Genomic DNA, 24,526 nt, shown 5'->3' with positions numbered 1-24,526 from the left:
GGGTTCTATTTTTGGTCCTCTACATTTATAATAATGACTGACGGGGTTCCTCAGGGTTCTATTGTTGGTTGTCTACATTTATAATCTGGTCAAAGCTGCATTATTCTTTTATTTGTTTGTTGACTTAAACAATAAGCTTTAAACAAAACATATGACATGTTGTCAGCTAATAAAGTAGCCGATGCTAACTAAAGTAGCTGATGCTAACTAAAGTATCTGATGCTAACATATTAGCAAACAGTGTCTTATTTCTCCATCAGTTAAATGTCAACATGAGGACGTTTTTCGAGTCTGTGTTGTGTTTGTCTCCTTTAGCTGTGTGTTGTGTCTCTTTTAGCTGTGTGTTGTGTTGTGTCTCTTTTAGTTGTGTGTTGTGTTTGTCTCTTTTAGTTGTGTGTTGTGCTTGTCTCTTTTAGTTGTGTGTTGTGTTTGTCTCTTTTAGTTGTGTGTTGTGTTGTGTCTCTTTTAGTTGTGTGTTGTGCTTGTCTCTTTTAGTTGTGTGTTGTGTTTGTCTCTTTTAGTTGTGTGTTGTGTTTGTCTCTTTTAGCTGTGTGTTGTGTTTGTCTCTTGTAGCTCTGTTGTGTTTGTCTCTTTTAGTTCTGAGTTGTGTTTGTCTCTTTTAGCTCTGAGTTGTGTTTGTCTCTTTTAGCTCTGAGTTGTGTTTGTCTCTTTTAGTTCTGAGTTGTGTTTGTCTCTTTTAGTTGTGTGTTGTGTTTGTCTCTTTTAGCTCTGTTGTGTTTGTCTCTTTTAGCTCTGAGTTGTGTTTGTCTCTTTTAGTTCTGAGTTGTGTTTGTCTCTTTTAGTTGTGTTGTGTTTGTCTCTTTTAGCTCTGAGTTGTGTTTGTCTCTTTTAGCTGTGTTGTGTTTGTCTCTTTTAGTTGTGTGTTGTGTTTGTCACTTTTAGCTGTGTGTTGTGTTTGTCTCTTTTAGCTGTGTGTCGTGTTTGTCTCTTTTAGTTGTGTGTTGTGTTTGTCTCTTTTAGCTGTGTGTTGTGTTTGTCTCTTTTAGTTGTGTGTTGTGTTTGTCTCTTTTAGCTGTGTGTTGTGTTTGTCTCTTTTAGCTGTGAGTTGTGTTTGTCTCTTTTAGTTCTGAGTTGTGTTTGTCTCTTTTAGTTGTGTGTTGTGTTTGTCTCTTTTAGCTGTGAGTTGTGTTTGTCTCTTTTAGTTCTGAGTTGTGTTTGTCTCTTTTAGTTGTGTGTTGTGTTTGTCTCCTTTAGCTGTGTGTTGTGTTTGTCTCTTTTAGCTGTGTGTTGTGTTTGTCTCTTTTAGTTGTGTGTTGTGTTTGTCTCTTTTAGTTGTGTGTTGTGTTTGTCTCCTTTAGCTGTGTGTTGTGTTTGTCTCTTTTAGCTGTGTGTTGTGTTTGTCTCCTTTAGCTGTGTGTTGTGTTTGTCTCTTTTAGCTGTGTGTTGTGTTTGTCTCTTTTAGTTGTGTGTTGTGTTTGTCTCCTTTAGCTGTGTGTTGTGTTTGTCTCTTTTAGCTGTGTGTTGTGTTTGTCTCCTTTAGCTGTGTGTTGTGTTTGTCTCTTTTAGCTGTGTGTTGTGTTTGTCTCTTTTAGTTGTGTGTTGTGTTTGTCTCTTTTAGTTGTGTGTTGTGTTGTGTCTCCACCACCTCGTTTATCTGCAAAATAAACAACATTTATCTGATTTACTTCTTTATTGACCAACAATTTACTTCCATAAATATTAATTCATATTATTTAATATATCATTATTACTAACAACAGGGTTAACTGTAGTATTAATATAATTACTGCTAATACTGTTCTTCGTACTAATGACAGTACAGTATCTGTCTGTCTGTCTACCTGTCTACCTGTCTGACTCACCTGGTTGTCATGGAGACCTCCCCTCCCTGTCACAATGCGTCCGTCGGAGCGTCTCGGTGAAACATGAGCAGGCGTGGCGGCTCGTGGTCACCTGAGATGGGCGACTGCTGAATGTTTGATGGAGGCCGTCAGAGATCCTCTACGGTCCACAGTCAGACCGCAAACAACTGAACAGGTAGGCTTCAGGTAGAGGCATTGTCAGGACGCTCCAACAGGCTCCAACAGGCAGGTACCAACTTCAACTCTGTAACTGTGTTTCCTTCACAGGTGAGAAGAATACGTTTCCCACCTGTGTGTGTGTATATATATGTATATATGTATATATATATATATATATATATATATACATATATATATACATATATACATATATATATATATATATATATATATATTTATATTAGTGCTGGTCAACGTTTAACATTTTTAATGTTGATTAATCTCATTGTTATGCGTAAAGTTCAATAATGAATTTAAAAGTAGTGTATTACTCACTTGTATTTTAAAGTACTGCTATATGAACAAAAGTACAATAACATTTGGTTTGAATCACTTTAAACAGATCAGGTTCTTTTTAACAGCAGTATTCTTCACACAGTATCAGTTATATTTCTACTATCTGTGCTCAGTGTGTGACTTTATTTAAACGTTCCACTGCTGTGCGACATGAATACAATGTTCCACACGTTTCATCAAAATGTGTGTCTTCTGTCTTCATGACAGTCAGACCATGTGAACGCAGCTCCCACTGTTCATCAACATAATGCACCGTAACTCAGAGGTGACGACGGTTACCCGGAGATGTCCGGTAGTCTCCGGTGAGAGACGGCTGGTGCGCGTTGTGACTCTGTCTCTTTTGTAGTCCTCTCCTCTTCGTACGACTCATGTGTTCTTCTGGTGACGGTGCGTCTGGAGGGAGGCTCCTACTTGACGTCATTCATGATCCTGAGAACGTTCCTCAGACCCACGTCTTCTCAACACTAGTCGTCCTGCAGTTTGTAGCTCTCCACTTTTCTGTGGCGTCTGTTAGCTCATCTTTAGTTTATCTCTACTCCTCCACACGCTGCATCAACCTAGTGATGAAGACTCCTCCACCGCTGCATCAACGTAGTGATGAAGACTCCTCTACACGCTGCACCAACGTAGTGATGAAGACTTCTCCACACGCTGCATCAGCGTAGTGATGAAGACTCCTCCACACGCTGCATCAACGTAGTGATGAAGACTCCTCCACACGCTGCATCAACGTAGTGATGAAGACTCCACACGTTGCATCAACGTAGTGATGAAGACTCCTCCACACGCTGCATCAACGTAGTGATGAAGACTCCTCCACACGCTGATAATAACGCGTTAAGTTGCCCAGCACTAATATATTTAGTGACATAATAATAATTTATTTAGTTATCGACTTTTGCTCCTGATTGAATAAAAAGTAGCGCCATGATGAATTCATACTTCTACAGTGTTTATAATAATAAACTGTGTTCATGTTCCATGAGATGGAAAGATTGTCATCGATCGAAAAGCTTCTGTATGTTGGTTGTGTCCTGACTGACGTCCGTCCACCTGTTACAGGTGATGCTCTCAGGATGTCTGACGGGAGGCAGAGAACCTTGTCCACCTCTGGAGAGTCTCTGTATCAGGTCCTGAGTCTGGAGAAAGGCTGCAGCCATGAAGACATCAGGAAGTCCTACAGGTAAGCCTCAGGTGATCACTCAGCTGATCCCTCATTGATCACAGGTGTGTGTGTGTGTTAACGTGAGGGCGTGTGTGTGTGGCGGCAGGAAGCTGGCGTTGCGGTTCCACCCTGACAAGAACCCGGAGAACCCGGAGGCGGCGGAGAAGTTCAAGGAGCTGAACAGCGCCCACGCCGTCCTGTCCGACCTCACCAAGAGGAACATCTATGACTCCTACGGGTCTCTGGGGCTCTACGTGGCCCAGCAGTTCGGAGAAGACAACGTCAACACCTACTTCATGCTGTCCACCTGGTGGGCCAAGGTGAGGGTCTGGTCCTGGTCTCAGGTCTTGTAGTGGATCCTGACGTGTCCCCTTGTCCCCTCAGGGCCTGTTCCTGGTCTTGTAGTGGATCCTGACGTGTCCCCTTGTGCCCTCAGGGCCTGTTCCTGGTCTGTGGAGTCCTGACCGGGTTTTACTGCTGCTGCTGTCTCTGCTGCTGCTGTAACTGTTGCTGTGGGAAACTGAAGCCGACGCCCACAGGTGAGGGGGCGGGGCCTGACTATGTCTCCCCTGACGACCTGGAGGAGGAGCTACGCAACAACCCTGACAACGGTGAGACAGGAAGTTATGAGCTTTTATTTTGAAGGTCACACAGCCTGTGTTCTTTGTCTCTTTAAGCTGAGCGTCATCAATCAGATGATCGGTTATATGTATATATATGTGTATATGAACATATACACATATATATATATTGTAAACATTGTGTATATATATATTTAGATATATATATGTTTGTATACATATATATTGTAAACATTGTGTGTATATATATCTATATATGTTTGTATATATATATTGTAAACATTGTATATATATATATATGTTTGTATACATATATATTGTAAACATTGTATGTATATATATATATACATACATGTTTGTATATATATATTGTAAACATTGTATATATATGTTTGTATACATATATGTTGTAAACTGTATATACATACATGTTTGTATACATATATATTGTAAACATTGTGTATATATAATGTTTGTATACATATATATTGTAAACATTGTATATATATATATATGTTTGTATACATATATATTGTTAACATTGTGTATATATACATCTGTTTGTATACATATATATTGTAAACATATATATGTTTGTATACATATATATTGTAAACATTGTGTATATATATATGTGTGTTTGTATACATATATATTGTAAACATTGTGTATATATACATGTTTGTATACATATATATTGTAAACATTGTATATATATATGTGTGTGTGTTTGTATACATATATATTGTAAACATTGTATATATATATATGTTTGTATACATATATATTGTAAACATTGTGTATATATACATGTTTGTATACATATATTGTAAACATTATATATATAATGTTTGTAAACATATATATTGTAAACATTGTGTATATATAATGTTTGTATACATATATATTGTAAACATTGTATCTCTTTACTGTCTTTATGTACAAACAGTCGTACAGAATAGAAATCATCACTGGACCAATGATGTCATCACTGCATTCTGGATGCTGATTGGTCCGACCTCCTTTCAAGTGTTTTGTCCGATCACAGATTAGCATGAAAACAATCAGTTTATACTGATAGAAGAAGAACACCTTCTCGCTGTTGAGGCTTTTTAATCACAATAAATTATCTTTTTGTTTTTTATTTGCAGACGTTGAAGCTCCGATCGTTCAGCAGCCGACGAACGCCGGAGAGAAAACTCAACTGATCACTGACGGACATCGAAGATATGGAGACACCTACACATGAGACAGGAAACGCATCATCATGGGAGGGGGGCATAGATAAGAGACACTTACACATGAGACAGGAAACGCATCATCATGGGAGGGGGGCATAGATAAGAGACACCTACACATGAGACAGGAAACGCATCATCATGGGAGGGGGGCATAGATAAGAGACACTTACACATGAGACAGGAAACGCATCATCATGGGGGGGGGCATAGATAAGAGACACCTACACATGAGACAGGAAACGCATCATCATGGGGGGGGGCATAGATAAGAGACACCTACACATGAGACAGGAAACGCATCATCATGGGGGGGGGCATAGATAAGAGACACCTACACATGAGACAGGAAACGCATCATCATGGGGGGGGCATAGATAAGAGACACCTACACATGAGACAGGAAACGCATCATCATGGGGGGGTTCTGGCATCATACGTTGATCCTTTTGTATCCGTTTTGTTACGTCTCTTTCAATCTGAGTTGCAGTGCATCAAGTGTTGAACTAAACTCAGGCTGTGATTGGTGGTTTAGTTGTTTGGTTGATTTGAGTGATGATGACAAGAGAGGAGGCGGAGCTTCTGTCTCTAATTCCATATTTAATGTTGATTAAACTATATAATCGTGATGTAAATAATGTTTTGGTTTGGAAGTGTGTTTCCTGTGATGACGTCATGTTGATGACACGCTGCATTGAAATATTGGCCTCAAATCTGAACCTGTGACCAGAAGTTTGTCTTCTTAATGATCAATAAATCATCTATTGATATAAAGGGTTCCACTCAGATCATCATCACCATCATCTTCATCTTCCTCTTATCCGGTTGCTGATGAGGTCATCGTCTCTGGGGTTAGGTTCTGTTCCTCTTCATCACAGAGAACAGCTGCTCACACAGGTCTGTGCTTTGAGCAGCACGGAGGCCTGTAGAGTTGAGGCTTCGCTTCGGGGATGAAGCTTGGAGACTGTTCAGCGCCCACAGAGTCACACTCTGTCTTGAGTGAGTCATCACGCTGGAGGTCTATCAGCTCCATCTGGAGGTGCACAGGAGCTCTTTCCACGTCAACTGCAAACGGATCACTGAGCAGTTCAGATTTAAAGTGAGCACTGTGAAACACAGTTCCGTTACGTTACGTTACGGTACGTTACGCTACGCTACGCTACGCTACACAGCGGTGGAGACACGGGTCACACAAAAGGACCTTTCTGCATTTGAGTCTCCCACAGGCATCAAACATGTCTGTGATCACACATGTCTGTGACCAGACATGTCCTGGATCTGTTCTCATGAACTCAGGAGGATTCTCCTTCATAATTCATAACTGTGTACTGTCCCTTTAATACCCCCCCCCTCTCTCTGTCATGCCTCCTCGTGACCCTTGACATATAAGGGCATGTCGGCATGGCAACACCTGACGTCTGTCCGTCTATAAACAGACTGAGCTCTCACCCTGCAGCCTGAAGCCTCCAACAGGCCTCTCTGCTGCTTTACTTCTCTCTCTTGGACTTTACCTACTTTTTATTTTCTGTCCGGGTGGCTCCTCTTCTTCCTCCTCTTCCTCCTCCTCCTCTTCATCATGGAGAGTCTGGAGAAGCAGCTCGTCTGTCCGATCTGTCTGGAGATGTTCACCAAGCCGGTGGTCATTCTGCCCTGTCAGCACAACCTCTGTCGCAAGTGTGCCAACGACGTGTTCCAGGTGACACACACACTCACAGACACACACTCACACACTCACACACACATACACACACACACACACACACACACAACATACACACAACACACACTCACACACGCAGACACACACTCACACACGCAGACACACACACATACACACACACATACACACACACTCACATACACACACACAGACACACACTCACTCACACTCACACACAGCTTCCTAGAGGACGTCTCAGCAGGCTAACGTTATTTTTCTGTCAGTGTTCCTGTTATTAACCGTCTACCTGTGTGACTCCCGCCCACCTGCAGGCGTCCAATCCCTACCTGTCGACGAGGAGCGGCTCCACAGTGACGTCCGGCGGACGCTTCCGTTGCCCGTCCTGCCGACATGAGGTGGTTCTGGATCGACACGGAGTCTACGGACTGCAGAGGAACCTGCTGGTGGAGAACATCATCGACATGTACAAACAGGGAAGCACCAGGTAACACCCACCTGTACACATCAGGTAACACACACCTGTACACATCAGGTAACACACACCTGTACACATCAGGTAATACACACCTGTACACATCAGGTAACACACACCTGTACACATCAGGTAACACACACCTGTACACACCAGGTAATACACACCTGTACACATCAGGTAACACACACCTGTACACATCAGGTAATACACACCTGTACACATCAGGTAACACCCACCTGTACACATCAGGTAACACCCACCTGTACACATCAGGTAATACACACCTGTACACATCAGGTAACACACACCTGTACACATCAGGTAACACACACCTGTACACATCAGGTAATACACACCTGTACACATCAGGTAACACCCACCTGTACACATCAGGTAACACACACCTGTACACATCAGGTAACACACACCTGTACACATCAGGTAACACACACCTGTACACATCAGGTAATACACACCTGTACACATCAGGTAACACACACCTGTACACATCAGGTAACACACACCTGTACACACCAGGTAATACACACCTGTACACATCAGGTAACACACACCTGTACACATCAGGTAACACACACCTGTACACATCAGGTAATACACACCTGTACACATCAGGTAACACCCACCTGTACACATCAGGTAACACCCACCTGTACACATCAGGTAATACACACCTGTACACATCAGGTAACACACACCTGTACACATCAGGTAACACACACCTGTACACACCAGGTAATACACTTTTTTTAAATTCTTGGCTTTTATTTTGGTAAGTTTATATATTTAGATGATTTCCAGTTCCAATGACATCACACAGATGGATAAGGTGACATCACCGTTTAACAGAGTGTGATGAAACTGTTCAGCTCCTTTTCTGCTGAGTCACAACAACAACAACATGTTTCCACTGACAGCAGTAAGTCACTGTGATTAACTGAACTTTTATAAACTATGAGGAAATCTGCTGATTTTAAGTAATCTCTATTCTTTGGATGAGTTGATAAACATGTTCAGGACAGCTGAAGTTTCTTAAAGAGCTAAGACATTAAAGATTAAATATTAAATATTATCTATCGTCTATATATATTTATTACTTTAATCATATGAGATATATTGTTTTATTGTATTCAAAACAAATATAATACTCATGTATAATTTAATTTATGAATATACACATAACTATGACTGCAAATATGAATTATGAATGTATTTAAATTATCCATATGAAGTATTATTCTCTCCCTGTCTGTCTCTCTGAGCAGTAGACCGGTCCCAGAGGAGAAACTGGAGCAGCCGATGTGTGAGACACATGAAGAGGAGAAGATCAACATCTACTGTGTCACCTGCAGCGCTCCCACCTGTTCTCTGTGTAAAGTGTTCGGAGCTCACAAAGACTGTGAGGTCGCTCCGCTGGACGACATCTTCCTCAAGCAGAAGGTGAGCTGTCTCACACCTGGTCTGGTACACCACAGACAGGTTCATACCACAGACAGGTTTATACCACAGACAGGTTTATACCACAGACAGGTCCATACCACAGACAGGTTTATACCACAGACAGGTTTATACCACAGACAGGTCCATACCACAGACAGGTTTATACCACAGACAGGTCCATACCACAGACAGGTTTATACCACGACAGGTTCATACCACAGACAGGTTTATACCATGACAGGTTCATACCACAGACAGGTTTATACCACAGACAGGTCCATACCACAGACAGGTTCATACCACAGACAGGTTTATACCACGACAGGTTCATACCACAGACAGGTTCATACCACAGACAGGTCCATACCACAGACAGGTTCATATCAAAGACAGGTTTATACCACAGACAGGTTCATATCACAGACAGGTTTGTACCACAGACAGGTTTATACCACAGACAGGTTCATACCACAGACAGGTTCATATCAAAGACAGGTTTATACCACAGACAGGTTCATATCACAGACAGGTTCATACCACAGACAGGTTTATACCACAGACAGGTTCATATCAAAGACAGGTTTATACCACAGACAGGTTTATACCACAGACAGGTCCATACCACAGACAGGTTTATACCACAGACAGGTCCATACCACAGACAGGTTTATACCACGACAGGTTCATACCACAGACAGGTTTATACCACAGACAGGTTCATACCACGACAGGTCCATACCACAGACAGCTTCATACCACAGACAGGTGCATACCACAGACAGGTTTATACCACAGACAGGTTCATATCAAAGACAGGTTTGTACCACAGACAAGTCCATACCACAGACAGGTCCATACCACAGACAGGTTTATACCACAGACAGGTTAATACCACAGACAGGTCCTTACCACAGACAGGTTCATATCAAAGACAGGTTTATACCACAGACAGGTTCATATGACAGACAGGTCCATACCACAGACAGGTTTATACCACAAACAGGTTCATATCACAGACAGGTTTGTACCACAGACAGGTTTATACCACAGACAGGTTCATACCACAGACAGGTTTATACCACGACAGGTTCGTACCACAGACAGGTTCATACTACAGACAGGTCCATACCACAGACAGGTTCATACCACAGACAGGTTCATACCACGACAGGTCCATACCACAGACAGGTTTATACCACAGACAGGTTCATACCACAGACAGGTCCATACCACAGACAGGTTCATATCAAAGACAGGTTTATACCACAGACAGGTTCATATCACAGACAGGTTTGTACCACAGACAGGTTTATACCACAGACAGGTTCATATCAAAGACAGGTTTATACCACAGACAGGTTCATATCACAGACAGGTTCTCTCATAGTTTGGTATAGGTTTTCTCTCTGTTAACGTGTGTCTGTTTGTGTGTCTCTGCGTATGTGTGTGTGTGTGTGTGTGTGTGTGTGTGTGTGTGTGTGTGTGTGTGTGTGTGTGTGTGTGTGTGTCTCTGTGTATGTGTGTGTGTGTGTGTGTGTGTGTGTGTGTAGGTTGAGTTGACTGACTGTATCTCCATGTTAGTTGGAAACAATGAGAGAACTCAGGCCGTCATCAATCAGCTGGAGGAGACCTGCACAACTGTCAACGTGAGTCAAACTGAATCACCTGTATCTTCCTGACTCACCTGTATCTTGCTGACTCACCTGCATCTTCCGGACTCACCTGTATCTTGCTGACTCATCTGTATCTTCCTGACTCACCTGTATCTTGCTGACTCACCTGTCTCTTCCTGACTCACCTGTATCTTCCGGACTCACCTGTATTGTGCTGACTCACCTGTATCTTCCTTCCTGACTCACCTGTATCTTCCTTTCTGACTCACCTGTATCTTCCTTCCTGACTCACCTGTATCTTCCTTCCTGACTCACCTGTATCTTCCTTTCTGACTCACCTGTATCTTCCGGACTCACCTGTATTGTGCTGACTCACCTGTATCTTATGGACTCACCTGTATTGTCCTTTCTGACTCACCTGTATCTTGCTGACTCACCTGTATCTTCCTGACTCATCTGTATCTTCCTGACTCATCTGTATCTTCCTGAGTCACCTGTCTTTTCTTGACTCACCTGTATCTTCTGGACTCACCTGTATTGTGCTGACTCACCTTTATCTTCCGGACTGACCTGTATTGTGCTGACTCACCTGTATCTTCCGGACTGACCTGTATTGTGCTGACTCACCTGTATCTTCCGGACTCACCTGTATTGTCCTTTCTGACTCACCTGTATCTTGCTGACTCACCTGTATCTTCCTGACTCACCTGTATTTTGCTGACTCACCTGTCTCTTCCTGACTCACCTGTTCTCAGGAGAACGGCCGCAGACAGAAGTCGAAGGTGTGCGAGACGTTCGACCACCTGTTCGCGCTGCTGGAGGAGAGGAAAGGTGAGATGACTGTGAGGATCAGCTGTGAGCAGGAGGAGAAGCTGGACTACCTGAGAGGTCTGAGGAGGAAGTACAGCGAACACCTGGAGACCAGCGCCAAGATGCTGGAGACCGCCATCCAGACCATGGACGAGCCCGAGATGGCCGTGTTCCTGCAGGTGAGCCTGAACGCACCGCGACAGACAGGAAGTGATGTCGTAGTTCTTCTCAGTACTCATCGAGTACTTCGAGTACTTCTTAAAAACACAAGTATTAGACGTATTAATACTTCATGAAGATATACTGCAAAGTAACTCAGTACAGTTAAGTACACTCTAAGTACACTATGTACAAGTATAATTCTATGGTACTAGTACTTCAGTTCAGTACTTTCATGTGTTCAATACTTTTAGTTACTTTGCAGATTAATATTACTAATAAATGATGATGTAATATTATAGATTATATAAAGTCATTAGAATAATCTTCACCTTTAAAGTGATGAACACATTAATGATCAATAATTATGATACAATAATATCATTATTCACGAGTACTTTTACTTTTGGTTCATAGTATTTTCTGATGTGAATACTTTTGTACTTTTACTTCAGTATGATTTTCACGTTAACTTGTAGTGGAGTATTATATACACTGTAGTATTTCTACACATAGTATTTCTACTCTGTAGTATTTCTACACATAGTATTTCTACACATAGTAATTTCCACACGTAGTATTTCTATACTGTGGTATTTCTATACTGTGGTATTTCTACCTTTACTGCAGTAAAAGATGTGAATACTTACTTTAAAATGAAGGTATTTTAACATTATGAATGAAATAATATTTATTAACTTTAATAACTTCTCCTCCACAGACGACCAAACCTCTGCTACAGAAGTGAGTCTTTACCAACATGTAAACAACAACAACAACAACAACAACAACAATATTCATAACATTATTGTTAATAACAATAATAATAACATACTATTCATATTAATATTAGTTAATGAAGTCCAGCATGTAAACAATAATAATAATCATAACAATAATATTTATAATACTATTATTAATATTAATATGAATCATATGAATAATAATAATAATAATAATATTAATATAGTAACATGAACAATAATATGAATAATAATAATATTCATATTCATATTCATTACATTACATTACATCACATTAGTCATTTATCAGATGCTTTTATCCAAAGCGACTTACAATAAGTGCATCAACATTGGTAATCAAAAGAACTACTAGTCACCAGAAGTCATAAGTACATTTCCTTTAAACAAGCATCTAAGAGCCTGAAGCAGAGCATAACTCAGAGCCAAAGTACAGAAACAAGAGAAACAGTTAGTGCTATAAGTAATACCAATACAATAAGTGCAACAAGCTAGTATGAATACAATAAGTGGTGAGGTGAAGGCTCAGGGTAGCACTTCCTGAAGAGGTGGGTCTTCATCCTGATGAAAGATGGGCAGCGACTCCGCTGTCCTGACGTCAGTGGGAAGTTCATTCCACCACTGTGGGGCCAGGACAGAAAACAGACGTGACCGGGTCGATCGGCCGCCAGGACCTCTGAGCGACGGGGCGACCGATCGCCCCGAGGCAGCAGAGAGAAGTGGTTGGGCGGGGGTGTGAGGCTTGACCATGGCCTGGAGAGAGGAAGGAGCTGTTCCTTTCACTGCCCTGTCGGCTAGTTCATATAAATATAAATTTCTCTATATTCATAATGCTCAGGATGGTGGAGGGCTCCAGCACGGCTCACATGGATAAAGTCCAGCATGGGTACGAGAACATGGAGCACTTCATCGCTGACTTTGAGCCTCAGAGACGAGCGCTGATGAAAGTCGACTTCATCAAACGTAAGAAACAGGAAGTCGTGTAACCGTCCAATCGGAAAGCTGCTTTCACATCGACGCTGTCTCCTCAGGTGATGAAGACGACGATGAGGATGAAGAAGAAGCGGTGGAGGTCAGAGGGACGAGCTCAGCCAATCAGCAGCCTCCTCTGTCTCCCGTTCAGCCGATAGGTGTTCAGCTCTCAGCCCCGCCCCCTCAGAGACCCTCAGAGACCCCGCCCACCGTGACATCGACAACGAAACCCTCCGTCTCTTTAACCACACAGGCCCCGCCCCCTCTGTCCACATCCACCGCGAGCCCCGCCCCTCAGGTATGACATCACACGCTGCATTCAGAAACATGAAGTAAAAAGTTCAACAATGAACCTTTATTCATTTATTCACTTATTAATTTATTCATTTCAATTGATTCACATTTTAATCTTTTACAAATATTATTAAATTATTTTTGATTAAATCACAATTAAATTATAGGAAACTAAGTTTCTAGAGATAAAGATCTTCTTCCTCTTCTTCTTCCTCCTTTTCTTCTCCTTCTCCTTATTCTTCTTCTTCTTCCTCTTCTTCTCCTCCTTCTTCTCCTTCTCCTTCTTCTTCTCCTTCTTCCTCTTCTTCTCCTCCTCCTTCTTCTTCCTCTTCCTCTTCTCCTTCTTGTTCTTGTTCTTCTTCCTCTTCCTCTCCTCCTTCCTCTTCTCCTTCTTGTTCTTTTTCCTCTTCCTATTCTCCTTCTTCTTGTTCTTCTTCCTCTTCCTCTCCTCCTTCCTCTTCTCCTTCTTGTTCTTCTTCCTCTTCCTCTTCTCCTTCTTCTTGTTCTTCCTCTCCTTCTTCTTCTTCTTCTCCTCCTCCTCCTTCTTCTTCCTCTTCCTCTTCTCCTTCTTGTTTTTGTTCTTGTTCTTGTTCTTCTTGTTCTTCTTCAGTCTGATCAGCAGAATGAATCAGAAGACAAAGATGGAACAAAGCACGTCTTCTCCTTCAGTTGGCTCAACCAGAAGTAAAACCAGGTCCAGGATCATTCACCAGTCTTCTTCTCTGACTTCACTGTTTCTTTTTCATTATTTAATCATTAAATAAAGATCTGAATGTTTTCTGTTAAAATGTAAAATAAATGTTGCTGATGAACTTTGAGTGTGTCTGTTTTAAGACGAACAGAAACCAAAGGGTGAAATGAACTTGATGCTAAGCTAGCTTGCTAACACCACCGAGCTTCCATCACAATACACAATCCCATCAAACATTGATGTACTTTCCTACAACAGTGTGTGTGTGTGAATCATTAGGTTGTTACATTTGACTCATTTGGATAGTTAGCTCGCCTGCTAATTCCACCATGTTTTCATGCTAGCGTTGCACTGGACACAGAGTCAGGTCTACGGTCCCTCTGGCTCCTTCACCCAGAGGACAGAGAGCTAGCGCTACAGATGGACAAGCTAGCCTGCTAACTAACTCAAACTACTTCTATAAATTCTGTAGAAGAAGAGGGTGACATTCTTCTTCTTCTTGTCACTCATTTCTGAAACGTTAAAAAGAATCAAGTGATACTTTTCTTGTGAAAAAGACTTCATATCATATTTAGTTTTTCTGGGACTATTTTCAGCGGTGGATGAATCTACGTTTGGTGCTCAGGTGAGTGTTTGTGTGAATAAAGTACGGTGAGCCGGCAGCAGAAGAAGACGTGACTTTGAAAAGTTTTATTGTAAATATGAAATGTTCACACAAACACATTCAGGTATCACAACGAAAACAAATCAAATCCTTTACTGTGAAGATTCTACTCAAAGGTTTTACAGATTTTCTATACATATATATATAAATATAAATATATACACATATATGTATACATATATGTGTATATAGTCTTATATGCCTTAAGTCTTCTAAATGAAAGCTATAATTTAATCATTGACTTTATTCATTTATTTCAGTATTTATTACCTTTGGATTGATGAATAAGTACTTTTTTCATCTCGATATCAATAATCTACCATCAGAGATGAATTCTGTTCAAAGTTTAGTTTCCAATTGAACGTTTTTAATGTGAATAGTGAACGTAGTAGTTGATGTGTGAACAGATGGAACCCTGCAGGAGTCACTTTGTATGTGAACACTGAACGTAGTGCAACTGTCCAGTGAAAGGAGTGGAAGTGGAAGCAGATGAAACATGAAACCGACCAGTCAGATGACCTCAGCAGTTGGAGGACTACTTCCCGAAGGTGTCCATCATCTTGCGGTTGCTGTCGGCCTGCTGGGCGATCTGCTCGGCTCGAGCCATCTCCAGAACTCCTCTGAGGAGGTGGAAGGTCAGATCCAGAGATATGGGAGGCTCCTCGGACCTCCTCCACTTCTCAACCTCCTCCTCCTCCTCCTGAGCCTCGCCCACTGCCAGAGAGGAGGAGCCTCCGCCCACCTGGAGGGACAACTCCTCCCCCAGGTGGAGCAGCAGCGGTCTGGGGAGGAGGAGCAGGTGACGGAGGCCGGAGGAAGAGAAGGAGTCAACGGGTCGAGAGTCAGCAGAGCGAGGGAGGAGGAGGCCGAGCAGAGCGACGACCCACAACAACACCATCATCTTCATCTTCATCACCATCACCATCAGGTACAACCTGAAGGAAGAGAGGAGGCTTCACAGGAAGCCTGCAAGGACAAATTGTGGGATTAGAAACACAGGACACATGTCACATCATATATAATGATAATATACATATATATGTATATACATATATATGTAGATTATCATTATATATGTTTAACTCAGTTTGTTTAAACTCTTCCACTCCCCCCCTATTTTGGAGCAAAAACGCCTAAAATGACAAACCCAAATTAAAATGGCTGTAACTTCTGAACCGCTCTGACTTTATGCATCAATGAGGTCTTGCCAGAAAGAAAACCCCCTAAAGTTCCTTGTGAATGTGTCAGAAAACCTGTAGGTCATACAGAAACAGAGCAGTGGGCCTTTGAAGTCAGTACAAATTTAAGATTTGTGTCCGCCTAAAATAAAAAAGTATCTTTCAGTAGAAGTAACTGCCTGTGGCTGTATCTGTACAGGTAAATGACAGCATAGGGCTGTAACTACACTATCTGTGAACACCTGCTTCAAATTTGAAGAAGATAGGACAAAGTATGACCATTTTAGAGGGTTCTTTTATGAAAAGATCCAGGCGGAGCTCTAAAAAGGACATTTGGAGACACACACATATATATATATACATATACAGAATATATATATATATATGTATATATGTCATTTGTGACAGAACATCTGTGGATCAAGTCGTTAAAATGAATCTTTTAGGATTTATTTTGCTCAATAAAGTTTTGATATAACTGACACTTTTGCAACGAGCAGAAACTAGAGCGTCTATATACAATATTATATCTATTTATTCATGCTTTATTTATATAATTTACACTTCATGCTTGCTTATATTTATTATGCATAAATTACACAAGTGGTCCTGTGCATATATCTTATCTTAATGCACTAGACGATTATAAGGGTCTGCCGATATTTAATAAAATGAAAATACAAAACATTGTTCTCTTACCTGAACGTCCTGCAGAGCTGCTGTCTGTCTGTCTGTCTGTCTGTCTGTCTGTCTGTCTGTCTGTCTGTCTTCATCCACCTCTCAGCTCTGTGTCTCTCTGTGTCTCTTCAGTCAAATAGCAGCACTGGAGCTTTTTCTACTTTATATATCGGTGTGAGTGTCGGGGGGGCTCGAGCGGACAATCTGGATGATGAAGATGAAGAAGATGATGATGATGATGATGATGATGATGTGACCTTTCTTAGCTTGACTGTGGATGGACTCTCTGACCTTCATCTCCTTTAGTAACAGAAAACACTGTGACAGGTCCACAGGTTAGGACGCTGAAGGCGTCTCTGCTCCAGTTTGTTTGACTCAGAAAGAGACTCTGGCCCTTGTGGGCACTGCAACATTTTAGTCTATGTGGACTCTGGGGTTCCTCTGGTGGTCTATACAGACCATAACCCTAGAACTTTTCTCCATTCCTTGTGTTGCCCGAACCGCCGTTTGATGCGATGGTTTCTGTTCCTGCAATCTTACTGTTTGGACATTCGCCACATTAAAGGCTCAAAAAATATTGTGGCTGATTCTCTGTCAAGAGCACCTTTATCTTGAAATGTTAACTCTTTTCTGTATTTTCATGTTTTTCAGTCTTCTTTTCCTGCCACTCTAAAGTCCCTTTTATAGGCTGGGTGCTGGCTTGCAGGAAGGAGATCTGTGGGCTTTTGTTCAGAATCAGTGAGTTCTGCATAGGTTGTGTGGGTTGCTAAATATTGGTTTCCTGTGTTGGGATTCCTGATAGGAACCCTGTTTTTATGGGGGCGGGGTGACGACCCTCCTCCTACCATGCACTGGGTGCCTCGTTGTGTTTCCTGTGTTGCAGGTGGTGATTAGAGGCTCGTCAGCCGGATGAGCAGCACCTGTGCCGGTGTGGCTGAGGCCTTACAAATAGCCTGTTGAGTTGGCAGCGAGGGGTGGAGGAAGATCTCTGATGACGGGCTCATCAGATGGGTGGTGCTGCCGTGATGTAGTCTGCTGGGAACCTTGCGCTGCCTGTGTTTGGGAGACAAATAAGTGGTTTAATTTTGGCCGCTAGCTCGTTGTCTCCTCGTTCTTGTTTCAGTCTATGAGCCAGGCTGTGACAGTAATTTAACTTAGTTTGTTTAAGAGAATCAAGATTCAACTTTATTGTCATTGTACAGAGTACAGGTACTAGTACAACGAAAATCAGTTTTAGTTTAACTCAGATTGTTTATTTAAGTTAGTTTGTTTTACTCAGTTTGTTTAATATTTATATAATTCATAATTGTACTATAAACTTAAATTTATACCTTGAAATTCCACCAGTTTACATTAAAAACATTTAAATAACTATATTGACTTTAAAAAGTCTAATTTTATCAGTAAAATTCAATCAATTTATTTACTCTTTTTCAGACTTTCAACATAAAACAAAGTGAGTTGAATTTATGAGATTTTAAAAATAAATCTCTGTGTTACTTAATTAAAAAGATTAACTTTCACTGAAAGTACCAAAAAAAATACTTTTTGATGTTCACATAAAAAAAAATTAATCTATTTATTTTTTCTTTGGACAAGAATTAACTTCCATAAATATCAGGAAAAATAAAAGAAGCAATTATAAAATTAGACATTTAAAATGAGAAGCATGTGTTTTATAAAGTGAAGACGTGTCAACATTTAGTTTCTCCTCTGAAGCAGAAATAAATGAAATGTAATAAAATAAAACGTTTGGACAGTCGGAGGTTTGTTTAAAGGTCGATGTGTCGATGACCTTTCAGTGTTCAGAAGAATAGAAGCGAAACATCGTCTTTGATCTAAATCATGATGTTTGTGTCCAGATACACAAAAAACACCTTCATTTAGTCTGTGATAACAGAACTCACCTCCACCTTATGATGATGTTTTAATTATATCTAATGGAAAGTATTTACATATAACTAAATGGACGTAATACAACTTTAATCATGTCTATTTATTTATATATATGTAAAGTATTTAAATTTGTATATATATATATATATATATATATATATATATATATATATATATATATATATGTGTATATATATATATATGTGTATATGTATAGACTGTGTGCAGACCAGGACTGTTACCTGCACTTAGTTTAGTTTATTTATTTTTGCTTTATTCTGAAAAGCGGAAACGGAAGTAGTGGTTTCCCTGCTGCTGTCGATGATGCTGCTGTTGTTGTTAGCTTTAAGTTAGTGAAGTTTATTTACGTCAGTCGGTAGCTCGTGCGGATCTCACTCACCGACCCTCCAGAGAGACATGGCCGCACGAGACCGAGTCGTTCACCTGCTGAGACAGCTCGAGCGCGCGGCGTAAGTACCTGAATGCACGCGCACTAAAACTGAAGTTACCTGAAAGTCGTAGAAGAAAAACACAGTGCCGTGACGTAACCGGCTGCACGAGCTTCCGTGAGTTGTTTTCCTCGGAGGTGAAGGTTCACTATTCTTCACGGTGAAGTCCCGGTCCCTCGTCTGAATCAGTAGAAACACCTTTCATACTCACTCACCGGGACCACGTTAGACCGGGTCTGGACCCTGTTTCTTTATTTTAACCCTTGAAGGTCTAGAGGGGCTCCTTAGACCTGTTAAACCTAAACCTAGTCTACATTAACCCAGAGACCCTGAGGAGTCTTTTAGACCAGGCCTCAAAGCTCATATGTGGTCCAGTCAGACCTGGTCTTGAGGAACCCGTAGACCTGGTTCAGTGAAACCTTTATTTATTTAAAGAGTTTTTTTCTTCACTAAAGGTCGATTACTCAACTAAAGTCACCTCCTCGTGTCCTTTCCTAGCCACTTGTCCTTGACCCCTACATGGACGAGAGGGGGGGGTGGGAGGGTCAAAGAGTGGTTGTCATGGTAACCCGACAATGATTTGTGACTGAAGGAGACGAGTGAGTCCTTTCCTTTGTTAAAGGAAAGACCCGTGTTCCCTTTGCTTGAGGAGATAAGGAAGCATTGAAACACCTTTCCTCCTTAGTCCACTTGATCCACTATAGTGTACCAGGTCTTAGTCTACTTGATCCACTAGTGGACCAGGTCTTAGTCCAGAGCCAGAGGGACCAGGTTTGTTGTTGTATCTGGTGATGATCTGGAGGATCTCCTCTCGTAGAACAAGTTGTTTAAAGTTGAACGTTCATGTTTCAGGTGCAGATGTCCGGCTCACTCCAACACCTTCCACCAAGGTAACGTCTGATCATCAGGCACTGCTCAGGACTCTGATCACCAGGTGATCAGGTGAGGTCATCAGGTGAGGTCATCAGGTGAGGTCATCAGGTGTGTGTTTGTCCTGCAGGTGTTGGAGCAGCGACCTGCACCGTACGGAAGACCGACTACGCCTTTGAGGTGACGAACACCAGACTGTGTTTATACACATGAATGAAGTATTGATCAAATAAAATACATCAATAAATATAATACACATTTAGTCACACGTTGTGATGTCAGACATGTTTAATGACACATGTATAATTTATTCATGATGTATTGATCCTGAGAGTATTAAGTATTCAGATATCCAATGATCACTAATCATAACGTGAATCTGACTGATTGGTTGTTGATTGTTTGTTTGTTGCTTGTTTTTGTTTGTTGTTTGTTTGTTGATTGTTTGTTGTTTGTTTTTGTTTGTTGATTGTTTGTTTGTTGTTTGATTGTTGATTGTTTTTGTTTGTTGATTTGTTGTTTGATTGTTGATTGTTTGTTTGTTGTTTGATTGTTGATTGTTTGTTGCTTGTTTTTGTTTGTTGTTTGTTTGTTGATTGTTTGTTGTTTGTTTTTGTTTGTTGATTGTTTGTTTGTTGTTTGATTGTTGATTGTTTTTGTTTGTTGATTTGTTGTTTGATTGTTGATTGTTTGTTTGTTGTTTGATTGTTGATTGTTTTTTGTTTGTTTGTTGATTGTTTTGTTTGTTTGTTTGTTGTTCGATTGATTGTTTTTTGTTTGTTTGTTGATTGTTTTTGTTTGTTTGTTTGTTGTTCGATTGATTGTTTTTTGTTTGTTTGTTGATTGTTTGTTGATTGATTTTGTTTGTTTGTTTGTTGTTCGATTGTTTTTTGTTTGTTTGTTGATTGTTTGTTGATTGTTTTTGTTTGTTGTTTGTTTGTTTGTTGTTTGATTGTTGATTGTTTTTGATTGTTTGTTGATTGGTTTTGTTTGTTTGTTTGTTGTTCGATTGTTGATTGTTTTTTGTTTGTTGATTGATTGTTTGTTGACAGATGGCGAGTTCAAACATCCGATATGGAGAAGGAGTCAGCAGAGAGATCGGCATGGTAACCACACATCTTCATCTTTATGAGTGTTTTTATCAGTGAAGCGTTTAGAAGAGGACATCCCATAATACTAACCTGACAGACATCGTGATAAAGATGAGTTTCAGGTCGATGACGATGATCTGTGTCTGAGTCGTTTGATTGGATGATGTCATTGGATGATGTCATCAGTATCACAGCAGACGTTTGATTGATCGTCGTCGTCGTCATAAAGTATAACTGATGTTTCTTTATGAATGTGAACATCAGAGACCGGACTGTGGAGATCCATGTGTTCGTGGTTCTTGTTGACGGTTCCTCAGTTCTACAGAGACATAAAGATGTGATTATTATACCGTTTGTTCTATAAAGAGAGAGTTCAGTGAATGTTTGGTTCTCCTGGTTCTCCTCTCAGGACCTGCAGAACCTCGGAGCTCGGAACGTCTGTGTGATGACGGACAAGAACTTGTCCCGCCTCCCGCCGGTGAAGACCGTCCTGGAGTCTCTGGTCACCAACGGGGTCCAGTACAAAGTCTACGACGGGGTCCGGGTGGAGCCCACCGACACCAGGTGAGCTGCTCTCTGATTGGCTGTCGGGTGTAGAGACGGTAACAGGTGAGGCTTCCTGTGTAAAATGTAAAGAGGAATGTAGTAAATGTGTAATAAGTAATGAATATATATATATATATATATATATATATATATATATATATATATATATATATATTATGAGTTGTAAGTGAAGTGTTACATAAATATCTTAATCTGTTGTTGTTGTTGTTGTTGTTGTTGTTGTTGTCATGAATGAAAACAGGAGGTAAAGATAACTTCACTTGTTTCCTTCTTTTAAAGAGTTCTGATTCATTACATCTAGAACCATTCAGAACGTTTTAAATACAACAAAAGATCTTCTGCTTTTGTTTTGAATGGTTTGTTTTTATGCTGAACATTTAGTTTATTGATTAAAATAAACTGAGATATAATAAACAGATGCTGTTTGTGGCGCCATCTAGTGGTGAATTTACAGGTTGCAACCCCAGCGTTTGGTTTGGCCCTTCTGGGCTTCCGTAGATATGGAGGAGAATAAACACGAAAGAGAAGGTATTGATTATTATTATACTCTGCTTCACTTGTTCCTTTAAATTATTTTATTTGTGTTGCAGCTTCAAAGACGCCATCTCGTTCGCTAAGAACGACTCGTTTGACGTGTTCGTGGCGGTGGGCGGCGGCTCCGTGATTGACACCTGCAAAGCAGCCAATCTGTACGCGAGTCACCCCGACGCCGACTTCCTGGACTTTGTGAACGCTCCGATCGGTAAAGGGAAGCCGGTCACCGGAGCGCTGAAGCCGCTGATCGCAGGTAAGAACTCATAATAACTAACCCGTAATTAACTGGTTATAGAGTTCTAACTCGTCACGTTAACATGACATCTACAGTTAAGTTAGTTAATACATTTAATACATGTTAGGTTTCATTTGGATACATTTAAATAGTTTTGTATTCATTTTATCTTTGCATTCAAACATTTTATCAAATTAATTTTTAAATCCATTATTTTATTAATTTAAATAAATATTTTCTGTCCATGCTGCCAAATATAGAAAATGATATTAATACAATATGAATTAATATAATATATTATATTAATTCATATTGTATTAATGAATATGAATTAATACAATATGAATTAAGATGAATACAATATTAATTACTATTAATTAATGTATTCATATTAATTCATATTGTATTAACTATATTAATATTCAGTTTAATAACGCTGTATTATTCATATTTTAAATACTTTCCTTCTCGTTTTATTTTTTAACATTCACTGAATGAACAAATGGACACATTTTTTTATCAAGTTGATTTTTAGATTAATTTTACTTTAAATGTTTTTGGTCTCTTTGTCAAACAAACAGTTAAATGAATCAGATTTGTTTAATCAGTTTAATTTAATTAAGTCGATGGTTCACTTCTTTGCTTCCTTCATGAACGTGAGGATGTTTTGTATTTAATGAAATTATTTTTATTACTTATTTCAGTTCCTACCACCGCCGGTACCGGCAGCGAGACCACCGGAGTCGCCATCTTTGACTTTGAGCCTCTGAAAGCCAAAACGGGTAAAAGAGATTTCTGACACCTGTTGAAGTGGAACGTTGTGACATCACACGTACACTGAGCTGTGATTGGTTGTCTGTGTTCAGGTATCGCCAGCAGAGCCCTCAGACCCACGCTGGGCATCGTGGACCCGACGCACACTCTGAGCATGCCGGAGAGGGTCGCCGCCAACAGCGGCTTCGACGTGCTCTGGTGGGTCAAAGACTAGAGACGCTAAGGCTACCGTTAAGACCACATGAGACTGAGACCACATGAGACAGACTGAGACCACATGAGACTGAGACCACATGAGACAGACTGAGACCACATGAGACTGAGACCACATGAGACAGACTGAGACCACATGAGACTGAGACCACATGAGACAGACTGAGACCACATGAGACTGAGACCACATGAGACAGACTGAGACCACATGAGACAGACTGAGACCACATGAGACTGAGACCACATGAGACAGACTGAGACCACATGAGACTGAGACCACATGAGACAGACTGAGACCACATGAGACTGAGACCACATGAGACAGACTGAGACCACATGAGACTGAGACCACATGAGACAGACTGAGACCACATGAGACCTGTGCATCACGATGACTTTGGTGTCATGTTTCCGGCTAACCGCTAATGTGTTGCTAAGCTAACATTAGCTGTCCTGAATAGCATTAAATGAACTAGACTTCAGTGAGACGTATGTGAGTGATGCATGCTGGGTTCAGGGTGGTATTTAATAATCTTTTATAATAATATCTTTACAGCTAAGAAGCACATCTGGACCGTGAGCAGCACATCTGTAGAACTAGTGATGTCACACTCAGTGAAATAAGGTTAATGATATTAATCTGTTTATGAGTGTGAAGACATGAAAACAAATCTGGTCAGAGTCCAGAAGGTTTATACAGATTCATTGTTTTACTCTTAAAACACCTGATTAATGAGTTATTATTATTATTATTATTATTAATGTTTCAGTTTGGGTCCAATAAATGCATAATAAATATATTTGTTTTCACGGAGAGGATTAAAGGTAAAGAGATTAATAAAATAAATTTTCAAATCAATCTTAATCTCTCAACATTTCACTTCATTTTTGGATTTTATCTTCGTTATTTTTGTAATAATTTGATCATTTGTTTTCTTTTAGTTAATTAAATGTTTGTCTTTTTAAAAAAAAGAGCCCCGACAGTACGGAGGGTTAACGGTGTTTTAACAGTACGGAGGGTTAACGGTGTTTTAACAGTACGGAGGGTTAACGGTGTTTTAACAGTACGGAGGGTTAACGGTGTTTTAACAGTACGGAGGGTTAACAGTGTTTTAACAGTACGGAGGGTTAACGGTGTTA

General features: G+C 40.5%; 4 protein-coding genes across 5 annotated transcripts; 3 read left to right on the top strand and 1 right to left on the bottom strand.

Moving 5' to 3' along the window:
* Positions 1 to 3,415: 3,415 nt before the first annotated feature.
* LOC137886135 (dnaJ homolog subfamily C member 5-like) lies at positions 3,416 to 5,374 on the top strand. Its single transcript, XM_068728419.1, has 4 exons — positions 3,416 to 3,522; positions 3,611 to 3,824; positions 3,941 to 4,115; positions 5,237 to 5,374. The coding sequence occupies exons 1-4, from the start codon at positions 3,416 to 3,418 to the stop codon at positions 5,332 to 5,334; spliced, it is 594 nt and encodes a 197-aa protein (XP_068584520.1). The 3' UTR covers positions 5,335 to 5,374.
* A 1,393-nt stretch (positions 5,375 to 6,767) lies between these two features.
* LOC137886134 (E3 ubiquitin-protein ligase TRIM63-like) lies at positions 6,768 to 14,358 on the top strand. The gene is made up of 9 exons (XM_068728418.1): positions 6,768 to 7,019; positions 7,316 to 7,488; positions 8,763 to 8,937; positions 10,488 to 10,583; positions 11,306 to 11,539; positions 12,241 to 12,263; positions 13,119 to 13,243; positions 13,312 to 13,550; positions 14,157 to 14,358. The coding sequence occupies exons 1-9, from the start codon at positions 6,900 to 6,902 to the stop codon at positions 14,232 to 14,234; spliced, it is 1,263 nt and encodes a 420-aa protein (XP_068584519.1). The 5' UTR covers positions 6,768 to 6,899; the 3' UTR covers positions 14,235 to 14,358.
* A 1,078-nt stretch (positions 14,359 to 15,436) lies between these two features.
* Positions 15,437 to 16,804, bottom strand: LOC137886136 (corticoliberin-like). Its single transcript, XM_068728420.1, has 2 exons — positions 16,779 to 16,804; positions 15,437 to 15,867 (listed from the first exon to the last, which is right to left on the bottom strand). Exon 2 carries the CDS (start codon positions 15,824 to 15,826, stop codon positions 15,437 to 15,439), a length of 390 nt encoding a protein of 129 aa, XP_068584521.1. The 5' UTR covers positions 15,827 to 15,867; positions 16,779 to 16,804.
* Positions 16,805 to 18,971: 2,167 nt separating this feature from the next.
* Positions 18,972 to 24,204, top strand: adhfe1 (alcohol dehydrogenase iron containing 1). 2 transcript variants are annotated; one of them, XM_068728422.1, is made up of 9 exons: positions 18,972 to 19,123; positions 19,955 to 19,992; positions 20,103 to 20,152; positions 21,025 to 21,078; positions 21,473 to 21,627; positions 22,221 to 22,417; positions 23,104 to 23,181; positions 23,266 to 23,371; positions 23,943 to 24,204. In XM_068728422.1, exons 1-9 carry the CDS (start codon positions 19,071 to 19,073, stop codon positions 23,944 to 23,946), a joined length of 735 nt encoding a protein of 244 aa, XP_068584523.1. In that variant the 5' UTR covers positions 18,972 to 19,070; the 3' UTR covers positions 23,947 to 24,204. The 2 variants fall into 2 exon arrangements, with proteins under 2 accessions (XP_068584523.1, XP_068584522.1); XM_068728421.1 differs by lacking the exon at positions 23,943 to 24,204 and having other exon boundaries at positions 23,266 to 23,920.
* Positions 24,205 to 24,526: the final 322 nt, after the last annotated feature.

Source organism: Cebidichthys violaceus, unplaced genomic scaffold, assembly GCF_023349555.1.
Source record: "Cebidichthys violaceus isolate CVI_PGR_0920_01 unplaced genomic scaffold, fCebVio1.0.p SCAF_416, whole genome shotgun sequence".
NCBI classification, from domain to species: domain Eukaryota; kingdom Metazoa; phylum Chordata; class Actinopteri; order Perciformes; family Stichaeidae; genus Cebidichthys; species Cebidichthys violaceus.
Note: the sequence above shows the minus strand (reverse complement) of the source record. Positions and strands in the feature narration are given on the sequence as shown.